This window comes from Poecilia latipinna, unplaced genomic scaffold (assembly GCF_001443285.1).
Source record: "Poecilia latipinna isolate Pla-1442-1.1 unplaced genomic scaffold, P_latipinna-1.0 Scaffold1134, whole genome shotgun sequence".
Taxonomy (NCBI): domain Eukaryota; kingdom Metazoa; phylum Chordata; class Actinopteri; order Cyprinodontiformes; family Poeciliidae; genus Poecilia; species Poecilia latipinna.
Genome location: NW_015113750.1, coordinates 31,728 through 44,837, shown reverse-complemented (window position 1 = coordinate 44,837; position 13,110 = coordinate 31,728). Strand labels below are relative to the sequence as shown.

At 38.7% G+C, this 13,110-nt stretch overlaps 1 protein-coding gene across 5 annotated transcripts in view; it reads left to right on the top strand.

Moving 5' to 3' along the window:
- The window catches only part of LOC106959928 (neurobeachin-like), a 149,834-nt gene that overhangs the window by 125,503 nt on the left and 11,221 nt on the right, over positions 1-13,110 (top strand). For 3 of the 5 annotated variants that reach the window (XM_015052795.1, XM_015052793.1, XM_015052792.1), the window contains 6 exons: positions 2,726-2,893; positions 8,197-8,286; positions 9,953-10,145; positions 10,886-10,957; positions 11,111-11,266; positions 11,718-11,888. In XM_015052795.1, coding sequence (XP_014908281.1) covers positions 2,726-2,893; positions 8,197-8,286; positions 9,953-10,145; positions 10,886-10,957; positions 11,111-11,266; positions 11,718-11,888 — 850 coding nt within the window. Of the gene's footprint in view, positions 1-2,725; positions 2,894-8,196; positions 8,287-9,682; positions 10,146-10,885; positions 10,958-11,110; positions 11,267-11,717; positions 11,889-13,110 lie in introns of those variants that run through there. The other 2 variants (XM_015052794.1, XM_015052796.1) reach the window with 2 other exon arrangements.

The following is a 13,110-nucleotide window of genomic DNA, read 5'->3' as shown; positions in this document are numbered from 1 at the left end:
AAAAACGTATGGCCATTTTTTTTTTTTTTTCTTTTTTTTTTCTCCCCCCCCCCCCCATCTAGCCCACGTTTACTTCCTCTTTTATTTCCTCTTCTGTCGGTGAATCTTCTGGACTTGCATCCCTTTATCGCCATCCCTTTTTTTTCTTCCCTCCTTTCTCTGTTTCTTTTTTCTCCCTCCCTTCCTCCTCCTCCTCCCACTTCCCATCTTTGCATGTGCCACTTTCAATTGTCGTGATATGCCCTGTGGCAAACTCTGCCTCTGTGAGCTTGAGCAGGCTTTGTTGGTAATGGCTGTTATTCCTGACGTGAGGGGAGGAGTGTAAATTTCTCTTGCAAAGCTTCACCTCTGCCTGCATGGGAATTATGTTGTAGGACGCTGTGGAACAATGCTCCGACCCCCATTGCATGTTTTCTATAGGTGCTGTAGATTTGTAATGAGCTTTCATAAAATTATATCCAGCGTCTCTCTCCAGTCCTAGAAATCTAGCTTGTTTTTCCACTAAAGCAATTATTCTTCCCTTTTTTTTATTAATCTGCAGTTAGTTTTAAAGTGTGTTTGATCTTGGTATTAATAAGGGCATTTCTTTGTCTCCACAAAGAGACTGTGGTAAGTGTAGAGATAAGGGAAGTTTGTCCTTTGTTAGATCGTTAAATTAAGTCAAACGTCTCCATTTAACCTATATTAAAACGACAGTTATTTTTCTGTGGCCTAATGGTACAGTTGGACTCTGAACTGAAAGTTAAATCCATAACATTTCCCTCTAGAAAATGTGCTTTAAATTGTTTTGTTACTGTCTATTTCTCAGAGACAATAATATATTCATGTCTTTTGCGAAATCATTCCGAAGAAGTTGAATTTCTTCAAATTCTGTTTCTTTCTGTATTTTTTGTTTTGTACAGATGAATGAAAAAACACACTTCTACCCTTGTTGCTTTGTCTGAGCAGCAGCTCCACAGTCTATTTAGATCACAACGATGAGCCGGAACAATAAGAAAAAATAACTCCTGAAAAGAGATATGATAGCTTCTCTCAACTAAGTTAATTATTGATCCTTAGTCTTACTCTTCCACAAAGCCTTTTTTGAGTTCACAGTGATTATCCCCCTTACTGTAGAGTTGCAAAACTGAAGGACTGAAAGCAGCAACAGGAGCAAAAGATTTCTCCATTTCTTTTTGGTATTTCCATAAAGATGCTTTAAGAGGCTTGTCACAGTTTTCATTTTCATAATTTGCTATTCTGCTCCTTTTCTGTTAAGATTGAGGATGCTGTGTAAAGTTAGCTCAAACGGTGCTTTCCCAAATGATTCCTTTCTTTGTTTTCCTTCGTCCTCTTGGTGCCAGTTTGTTTTGGCCATGGTTGCTAAATCTCACTAAGTCAGTGAGGCACCTAAGATGACGTATTTCATCCCACTGGCTCATTTCCTTATACAGAGTATGCACTGTATGAGTAAAAAGCAGGACTGTGAGCATATATATATGTGTATATATATATATATATATATATATATATATATATATATATATATATATATATATATATATATATATATATATATATATATATATAATTCTGCATGTTGTGAGTAGGTTTGTGAATATGATGCATTTTGCTGGTTACAGCTCCTTGTAAAATTCTTAATTCTCCTTTAACTTATTGGATTTTAAAAAAAAAATAAATAAACCTTCAAATGTGAATGAAAGGAAAAGTTCATGTAGTTTTCTATTTTTTTTTGTTTTACAATGAAACTTGCATTCCTGAGGGGATACTTGATGCAAGCACCTTCTGCTGCATTTCCAGGTGTGTGCCTTTTTGGATGTGTTTGCTCCAAGTTAGCACACACAGAACAGCAGCTTGAAGGCCAGTTTTCTTCTCCAATTAGCACAAATTCACTTAGACTGGATAGAGAGCAACTGAGAGCAAACGTTTTCAAATCTTGCCACAGATTCTCAGTTGACTTAGGCGTGGACATTGAAGTTATCCTTTAGCACTTTTAACCATTCTGTTTGAACTATGGTCATATGTTTAGGGCTGTTGACATTCTTACAAGTAAAGCTCTTCTAAACTCCCTGCCCTGCTGAAAATAAGCAAACCAAAAGCATGACGCTGCCAACGCCGTGTTTAGACTGTAGGTTTGGTACATTCAGGATGAAGTGAAGGATGCTATCTCTAATAGCATCCACGTTCTTCAGAATTTTACATTTAAAAAATACTAATTTTTACATCAGAATTTTGTGCTATTTTTTTGTTGGGCTATAGCATATGATATCCATAAACTACATTGAAATTTAAAAGACATAGGAGAAGGCTTAAGTGGTGTGAATGTAACATAACAAATGTCTGCCCCATCAGACTGGCTGCATTACGTTTTCACCCAACCTTTTTGCTTCATAGCACTGTTTGAAATGTCTGTGACTAGGATTTAATGTTCTGCTTGGTCATCATTGTGCAGTATCAAATTGTCACCTTACTAAGTCACAGAAAATGATTTTGGCAAAGAAAACAAGAAAAAAAAACATTTTTGGGGGCGGGGATGTTGCAACAAGATAAATTTGCCCAAAAACATGACTTTTGGCAAAAAAAAAGAAGTTCTCAGACCATTATTTCAGGAATTATCTCCACTCTGTTTGTGTTTTAAGTTGAATTTGCCTTGTGACTTTTGGCTCCAGTGCTTTGTGTTCCTGGGGTGCCTCTCACCTCTAATTGCCCTGTGCTCCTCTGACAGGCCCTGGAAAGCGAGTTTGTGTCATGTCAGCTGCATCAGTGGATTGACCTTATTTTCGGCTACAAGCAGCGAGGGCCAGAAGCAGTGCGTGCCCTCAACGTATTTCACCACCTGACTTATGAGGGCTCCGTCAGCTTGGACAGTATTGCTGACCCTTTGCTCAGAGAGGTAACGCTCGCGGAGACAAACACACACACACACACATACGTATTCTCACGGTGATGAAGCCACCTACTCTCTTACTCACCATGCATGCAACTTCCTGTGTGTATTTGTCCAGACATGCCTTGCAGTTCCTGGAGCGTTCATACCGTTGCATCTGTCAGTCAATTAATATGTGATGCAAGTCTAACCCGTAGGATAATCTGTCAGGGTTGCTGATTCTGCATGTTTACTACAAGATTGAAGTCATTTTTGTTGACATGAGATTTTAACTCTGCTGTTCCGTGAAGTCGTTTTCTTTGAATATCATTTCAAGTACATTTTTGACCTTGTTAACGTCATATTTCAACGGTCTATTTTGGAATGTGCCGAACGTCGCTTTTCCTAATCAGGTCAAAATATTTGTCTGAGCTCTCTGATCAGTCACAAGCAGTCACTCAATGAATAGATACATGACATAACCCTCTTATTTTAACAAATTAACTCAGTGACTATTAGGTGGATTGTTCCGTTTGCATAATTGCAAAGGGAAAGGGGACCAAAGACTGCAGCAGCTGGCATGCATTGTGGCACTTTCCAGTGTGAGCTCTCCTCTCCCTGTGATATTCACCATCTGCTGTCTGCAAAACAACTCATTTATATACTGTCACTTTCAGGGGCGCCTTTATTTATCAAGTGACCACTATGCAAATCACCTGCAGAAGATTTGGCTCATCTAATTACCAAACCATATCGTGAAAGGTTTGGTTTGTGTTATTTCAGGAAATAGTTTTGACGATGCCTTGTTTATTTTCCTTCAGACTGGAAGGTTTTTAGCTGTCTTCTGCTGTCACAGTTGTTACTTTGAGGGGTGACAGTACTCTTAGTTAGTCTCACATTAGGAAGTCAGATATTTAGAGTCCCTAATTATGCTCAAATAGCTGAAAGTGTGAGATCTGAATTTAATTGTGCCAGAAACTGGATCGTCTAAATTATGTTTTTTTTTTTTTTTTAATATGATGAGCACTAATTAAGACAAACTGTCCAGCAGCTTTTGTAATTCATTATATTTCATATTTTATGTCATCATTTTTATTTTTACTTTTATTTGTCCTTGAAATTAAAAACCTATGTCAGATATTATATAGAAAAACAATTATTTAAAAGAAAAGAAAAAAAAAATATTGTTAATTAGTTAGTTAGGTGGCCTTGAGTTGTAATATTGACAACAAAATAAAATGACACAAAAACATGCGTATCAAAAATACGTTTTGATGGGAACAACGAAGATTTATATACACTAATACATTTTTTTTCCCAGAAATATTGCTCTATTTCTATATTCTATATTATATGTTAGTTTGAGTTTGCAGTAAGTTTTTGTACGGACCCAGTTCATTTGTGAATCTAATGTAGTGTTTAAATGTCGGTTTATTGAAACACACAATATTTATTACCTCAGAGAGCTTATACATTTGCTGTATACAATCCAAAATACAATTTTGTAAACATTCCTGCTGTCTTAACAGTATGTGTGCATTAAAGTGCGGCCATTATTAACAGAATCTAATGTTGAATGAGACATTCTAACCCATTTCTGAAACTCATTTGTGACAGAATTTATGTTTTTAAAAATAATTTTCAATATGTTGTGTTTGACATTTACAAGTTGATTTTATTTTGCATTCTAAAAACATCTGATTTCACTTTAATTTGAATCCCGCAGAGACAGAGGATATAGTACAACTAAAGTAGAATAATTTTAAGGAACTATAGGATATTAATATTGCTCAATTTATGCATGTATTTTCTATTCATTTCAGTCAGGGTTTACTAATTACTTCTACTACTCCCCCCCCACCCCCCTCCCAGGTCATTGTGTTACCTGCTTGGATGAGTCATTGAGGTGGAGGTGGAAGTGTGTCGAGTGTTTGTCTCACTAAGATTTGTTGATATGTGATGATTGACTCCTGGTATTGATTCATCCAGGGCCTGACAGGTGAAACTGCCGACCTGGCATTAGTCACAACAATTAAGGCATTTGAAACGTCAAGAAATTAGAGGTCACGAGAGATAATTTCCTTGTGCGTGTCAGATGAAAATGATGACACTTGCTGACATGCTGCCAGGCCTCTGGTCTGTGGTTGAGGAACAGTGACAGCCCTTCTGGGCATGCTGCCGGAACAGCAATCCTTCGCTGTGATGCCTCTCCTGACACCCTTTTCTTATGGAAAAACATGACAGCAACCCCTTGATTCAGACCCCACTGTGTCACTCACAAGTAAACAGACAAATTATTCATCAGTGGAACTCTATTGCTCCTCCTGCCACTGCCCCTCCTGCCACCTCTGCATCAACAAAGACGCCAAAGTGTGCTGCTGCAAGCCTCTGACAGCCTTTGAGCTTGTTGACATTCTTTAAATTGATTTCACCTTGATATTCTGATGTTGATGAAATACAAACCTTCAAATGGTTTCCATTATTGTCTCTATCGCATATCATAAAGATTTTAATTCCCATTATATGTGATGAAAGCAGGATTAGACACAGGCACTTACCCGTGGACAAATTGTCTGAGACATATTTGCTCTCACTTAAAGTCATATAGATGTCCATTCCCAAGTAATCACTTGAGAAAAAAAGCTTCAGGGCGACTCATTGTTTTACTTCAGGATTACATTTGTGACAAGATCGTCTGAAGCTGATTTCTGTCGACATGTAAAGCGTGTCATTACATGGGAAACTAACACTGCTGCTGTGCATTCCTTTATGTGGTTTCTCTGGTAAGTTATTTTTTTCTTGTATAAAACGTTTTTGTTCCCTAAAAGCCAAATTATTGGAAATAATTTGCTGTGTTGCCTTTGACCTCTGTCAAAAGGTCAAAAAGCTTGCTACAAATTTGTAGCTGCCATTTCTGGTCTTCAGTGATTCAAAAGGATCTCACCTTTCTGCTTTAGTCATCACAAGGGAATGTTTGCTTTTGTGTTGCTGCATGTGTGCTCTGGAGAGTGATACTAGTAGATCATCCGACATCTGCAGGTCAGTCTCGATAAAATAAAAGGTCATTGAAAAAAGTTGATTTATCTCAGTAATTCAAGTCAAAAATGTAGCTTAACACATTACTGAGTCCCTCAATGAGGTTTAGGTCAGGCGAGTTTGTTGACCAATACGGACAGCAATACCACGGTCCATAAACCACACAGTGGTTCTGCTGTTATTGTGGGTAGATGTTACATCTTGTTTAAAAATAGCAGTGGGATTTTCTTGGTTGCTTCTGCACCTTTTTTCTGTTTCACTAAACAAGCAATCAGAATCTGTGAACACAGCCAGTTTGTTAGTCAAGCTCCTTTTATAGTTAACCTTAACCCATTACATAACATTTCTCAAAAAAAAAAAAAAAAAAACATTTATTTTATTGGTCTTATGTACAATTCGCATCATGTTAGAAACAAAACACTGGCTTTCGAGTTTGGAATTAGCTGTAGACTATGATTATCAGAGGTTTTTTAAAGGGTTTGGTTTGTTTGACGCAGCGCAGTGTGGAAGTGAACTTCACCATCTGAAAGTGTAACAAATGTTGCAATTCTGGTCTCCAATTGAACTGAAGCTACCGGACTATCGGACATGAAAACACCTTTAGACAGGAGAACATAATGTTATGAGGAATGCTATGTGCTGCTCACCCAAGCAAGGCAGCTTTTGCTTGGAGGGAAAATAATCTAAATGGTTGCAGTGAGCCACTTCTCAGCCAAAGAGCAAAGCCTTTAAAGACACAAACTAATGACATGCCTGTTTCATTGTGCTACCTCAGAGTGGAATACAGACATGTTTTTGTCATCCATCTCTGGGGATCAGTGTCCAAGTGGCTGAGAAATATTGATGCGTTTTGATCAGCTTGTGAAATAACATATCGATGATTTAACCTTCAACAAGGTAAATCCTCACAAAAGAACTCAAATGTAAAGAAAACTAGCCAGAGATTCCTTTGAAAAATAATATGCTTCAAGACTATCATCGTTCAGCAGCCCAGTTTTCATCATTATGAGTAATTTGATGTTTTCCACATGACAGCTATCTCAGACTTTATGGTGTATGGATCGAGTTTCTTTATTTGAACAGACACCTTGACCCTGAACCTAACCTTAAATACCCATAATGTCAGTTGCCTCAGTTACTTGGCAGACTTTGTTGTAAAAAACACGCTAACGTCTAATGGTTCCCAAATGTGCAAACCAGCTCACATGAAACTTTCACTGCTGCATCACAGCGCTCGCCAGTGTGGACATTGCCTTTTTTGGAGCCGTGAAAGATCTGAAGTGACCGGGCGGTGTTGGGGGCGACTGTGTGCTTCGCAGGTGGCCTGTCCTAATTCGGCATCACCTCCAAAAGCCCTGCGCCACATCTCTGACTGTGGCATTTGCTACCCAATGGGTCCTTTTTGATAGTGAGTGGTGTGTACAGGGGCAGGGAAATGAGGGCCAGTCACACAGGCAGTCGGGAGGTTCAGACGAAAGGCTGTATGTTTCATTGTGCACAATGGCATTGATGGACATCTACAAGCTCTTCTGATGGTGGAAAAGGCTTCAGTCACATCAATCACCTCCACCTTAGAGTGCCACGCTTTCAGTCAAGCTCAGCAGCTCTTACTGCTTCTGTTTAGTGTAGTTTTTTTGTCTTGTTGCAAGCAGAGAAGCTCTTTTGTCTTTTTTGTTTTTTCCAAAGTTTGTTTTCTAAAAATAGAAGAGCTCAGATTTTTGTGGTGGTGTTCTTTTTTTTCACTGTTCGTTTTCTGACTTCAGTTGTATATTCTCCTTGTTATTCTCATAGTTTCTCCTCCATAAATCATCCTTCATTGAGGTAGTACCTTTACCTAACTCACAAAGGCTATCTTGTGTTTTTGTCTGTGTGGTATGTGTGTGTGTGTGTGTGTGTGAGTATGACTATACACACATGCTTTTGTGCTTTGTTTCAAGTACAATAACATCTAAAAGCACGCTGGCCTGCTGCAGTTCTATCTGGATGTCACTCCAGGTTAACGTTTGTGCAGTTGGGGCCCCTGCTCCTGGAAATGGGGAATGGTTAACTGAAGCATGTTAATAGGAAAAGGCTTGTCTCTTCCACACTAACACTTGGATGACTCTGCAGGCAGAGGGGGAAGGGGGAGCACCCAGGCGGATTGGGAGTGCACCCCTTTCCCTTTACCTCCCCCCTTCCTCAGAGGCACGGCTGAGTTAGGATTTGCTTGCATTGTCAAGTAACGCATTGACCCATCACTTTGATGCATATTGATTGTGACAGCCACTCTCTCACTCTCTCGCTCTCTCCCGCAGGCCACAGAGGCGCAGATCCAGAGCTTTGGACAGACGCCATCTCAGTTGCTTATTGAGCCACATCCTCCACGCAGCTCCGCCATGCACCTGGTGAGAACAGTGAGCATGCTGGGAACCTTCACTGCACCTCTGGATGTGTGTGTGTGTGTGTGTGTGTGTGTGTGTGTGTGTGTGTGTGGGGGGGCTTCAGGGATGCTAGGTAGACCTTCGATATTTTGCTCTGTGTTTACAAGCGGTAATAAGTTTGTGAAAGATGATTTCCAACTTGGCATTCTTTTTTTTTTTTTTTACAGCAGTTAAATATTTAATTTTTATCTTGTGTTGTCACAGAGCCTCTGTTTAACTAGCAGTTATTAGGACCAGTATTCTGTGGTGTATCTTAACTGGTCATTTTTGAAAGTAGTGAAGTTTAATGAGAACACTGCTCCCTACTGGTGTAAAAGCCCCGTTTTTCCAATTACAAACAAACAAAAGTCCCTTTAACTTTTTCACATTTTGTCACCTAACAATCACATATAGTAGTGAACAGCATTTTATTGTTTTTTTTTTTAATGCACCAACACTTAGTAAGAGCATTGTCATGAAGAGGGAGGAAAATACATGATGATTTTATAAGTAATTTACAAATAAGACTCAAAAAGTTTTCTCATCCCCTTTTACTACGATACCCCTAAATACAATCCAACAAAACCAATTGCACAGTAAGTAAAACTGGATCGATGTCAACGTTTATTTCCTTCTTGCTGCCATTTGTGTATATTTTAGGATTTGCGTATGTTCAGCAGAGAAAAAAATGTTAGCGGTGTAGTCGTCATTTTTCGTGATGTTGACAGGCAAAGATATGTATGTAATATCAATAAATATTGGTTATCGGGAATAACAACAATATTAATTTCAGATATCAAATTTTCACGTCGGTGCATCCTTACCTAAAACTTGTTTTAAAACTTTGTCATATCTTAAAATTTATGTTCAGATGCTACTCATCTAAGCTGAACATATAGACAGACCACAAATTTTTGATTTTAAAGTGTCTTTTAATTTTGAAAATCATGTATCATGTGCTGTCCTCTTTTCAATTACATAACAATGAAAAGTTGAATTAAAAATATTGAAGGTTGTGGCTCAATATCTTATGTGATAGTCACATGACAAGAAATGCCATTTGTAGCTACTTTTACTTTTGAATAACATCCAATGCCTGCAGAGATGATTATAAAACTATTTTATTAATTTAAGTCTGCTCAATTCATCTGCTTTCCATGTTTAATAAAAATAGTTCACCCTCAAAATATTATTTTGACAGGGTGTAAATTTATTCTACGTTTGCAGAAGAAATGAGAAAAGTTTAACTATTTAACAATTCAAAACAAAATCAGCTACAAAACCTTAATCCAAATTCTTTCTTATTTTTTTTTGTTTTATGTGAAACAGGCTGAACATTTCTGATGCATGTTTCTGTATCAACCATCTCCTGTGTCTCCAGCTTTCTTTGCCTCCTCTTGTTGTAATCCTTTGTCTAATTGCCAAATGGGGATGTTGCATGAAGTTCTCCTTTGTGTCTGAACCTTGTCTTTTTTTTTCTTCCACACTAATTCTTCTTGCATTCTTTTCTTACATAATTCCATACCTCTTCTCGTCATCTTTTCTGTGCCCTCCTTTCTTGCTCTCAACCTTCATCGTCCCCAACCATCATGACGCCTCCATTTTTTTCCCTCCCCCCATATTTTTGTCTTTTCTCTCTTCTACTCAATAGTGTTTCCTTCCGCAGAGTCCTCTCATGTTCAAGGACCAGATGCAGCAGGACGTCATCATGGTGTTAAAGTTTCCGTCCAATTCGCCGGTTACGCATGTGGCTGCCAACACCCTGCCCCATCTCACCATACCAGCCGTGGTCACCGTCACCTGCAGCCGCTTATTTGCCGTCAATCGATGGCACAACACCGTTGGTGAGCGAAGTCGATGTCGCGTAGGAGGTGCTAGAAGTTCAAACACAGACATATGCTGGTGGGTGGGGAGGGGGGGATGTGGCACACCACATGTGATACCTACACAGCAGAGGTCCTGTAAAATCACTTCATCACAGTCACACAAGAAACCTTCCCACTGCTCGTAATAGACTTGTTGCAAGCTGTCTATGAGAGCGACTCGCACCTTCCAGGTAAGCTGATGATGAGTGTTTCCACATGTTTCTTCTCAGACATGTGTGAACAACATTACCCACGGAGCCCCTCCCTACGAACAAGCCTCACCTCGGGGTCAAAGGGTCAAAGCAATGGTTACTAGGAAATTAGGCCCCAACTGCACCACATTCTCCTCACACGTTTCCATCTGTCACTGCAGAAAGTACGTACCACTCAAGACCAAAGAGTACACAGTGTGCGGTTGCCCTTAATGAACACAGCTGCAGCGGCCTGACCATCCTGCTGGAGAGGAAGGAAATGTGGTCTCACTTTTTGAAATAAGAATGATAATAAGGTTTCCGTAATTTCAGACATGTCCCCGAATCAAAGTGGTTTTTAAGACGCCTATTCACATGAATGAAATGACATTTGACAGTGGAACTGAAAAGTCTAGTAAGACATAAATGAATTGTTATATCATGGAAAAATATGAGTGAATGGCTGTGTGACTGTGTATGAACGTGAAATTGTAAAACTGTATGCAACGTATGCTTACATGAATCCAGGTCTCCGAGGAGCACCAGGCTATTCTCTGGAACAGGCCCATCATCTCCCTATAGAGATGGATTCTCTGGTTGGTGAGTGAGCTCAAAGGAGAATACACAACTTCAAACTAGAAAAGGACATAAATATTTGTCCTTTATGTCTATTTTAGGAAAAAAAAAAAAAAAAAAGAAAAGGAGCTACACCTCGGGTATGGTACTGTTTTTCTTTTTGTGTCTTCCTCTAAGCCAACAATACTGGCAGCAACAAGCGTCAGATCACAGACCTAGTGGACCAAAGCATCCAAATCACCACACACTGTTTTGTGGTGACAGCTGACAACCGCTACATCCTGGTGTGTGGCTTCTGGGACAAGAGCTTCCGTGTGTACTCCTCTGAGACAGGTAGGTTATAGTGTAAACTCTGCTTCCTACAGGGCTGCGCGCTGATGTGTGGAGGACTGAATGCTATGACAGTAATGATACAGTATTGGTGCAACTGTCTCCTGACACACTTGGACACCAAAGTTGATAGATATGCACCTACGTAACGAATTATTAACTGCGATGAGAACAACGTATTGTCCCTGTAGCTCATTAATTTTATTTTTTTAATTCAGCTGGGACCTCATGACATGGTTTGAGAATAAAGTGCTCTGTCTGACTCCTTGATGTTTTCATCTCTGAATGTCTCCCAATCCCAGTATAATTTGCATAAAAATTATGCAGTTTTTTTTAATCGTGAGCAGCATGACTTTGGTGTTTATAGTTGATTCATTTTTCCCTTAGAAGATATAAACCAAATAATAATAAAAAAAAAACAATAGAAATCATCTTTGCTCTTTTATCTGTTTAGGCAAGCTGACCCAGATCATTTTTGGCCACTGGGATGTGGTGACATGTCTGGCCAGATCAGAGTCGTACATCGGAGGCGATTGCTACATTGTTTCTGGGTCTCGGGATGCTACCCTGCTGCTTTGGTACTGGAGTGGGCGGCACCATATTATTGGTGACAACCCCAATCACGGTGAGTTTGCACTTTTTCTAGGGTTTTTACAATTGGGGATAAACAAAGTAAGAAAAAAAAAAAACCACAAGTAACTGTCTTCTGTTCATTTGTCTTAGACAAATTACAATTTGCAGCCAAAGCAGACAAGGCACACGAAATTAATTCTGTTTTCTTATTGTGAAGGTTTGAAGGAAGTTGTATCTCTGGAGCCAGCCAATCAGATTTCAGAGTAGATATTAATGCACAGACAGAACCTTTTCGTCTTTTCCACAGCTTTATTTATGACTTTGAAGTTTATGTTGAGTGAAATATTCTCACTTTATCTTTGCTAGCTTCTGCTTCCCACCAAGACAATGCATTTCACTGACAATCAAACAATACTTATGTCTCAAGTTGAAAATGGTAGCTTGCAAAGAAAATAAAATTAATGAGCAAAAACAAACATGAAAATTGTCATTTCTCTTATTTGGTGGATTATCAACACTTCCCTCCTTTCTGATATTTTCATATTACCAAACCCTGGTGTGCATTAGTCTCAAGTGCTGGATAAAATTGCAAAATTAGTTATATATTATTTAATTCAAACATGAAATTTGTTCTTTCTTTTGAAGTTATTTTCCATGAACTCTATCAAGGTACATCAGGCTGTTTTTCAACTGGAGCAGAGGGCTTTTGATCAACACAGGAACAAAAACGCTGTTCATCCAAAAAAATCTAAAAGTTAAGCAGAATAAATTATCTGCAGGGCAGCTGTTTGATTACTGATACCGAGTAGAACTATTTTCAACAAGAGGACGCCAAGGGCAAGATTAATATATTTTTTTATTAATAGTATTCTAGGAAAACATTCACATTTCTGTTTGTATCATAAATTTCAAATACTGGTTACTTTGAAGTCCAACACACATGACTAGGTGCGATACACTCTCTCATTTTAAATGCATGCCAATGTCCCAGTTCTTTATAGAATACTGAAATGATCAGAAGAGATGAAGAGCTGTTTTACCAGTGAAAGCTATTTTTATTGTAGTAAAAAGTCACTGCATTACATTAACATATTTCTGGAATCATGAGCTGAACAAAAACTATGAATGGGATGAAAAAAATATTGTGTAATTTAAAGAAAACCCCAAAACCAAAAGCTGATGAGTCACACTTTTTAAGTTTTGTTAGACCTCCGTAATGGTTTTGAGTGAATTTGGGATTTTGTGTGGCAGACCAACAGGAAGCATTACATAGA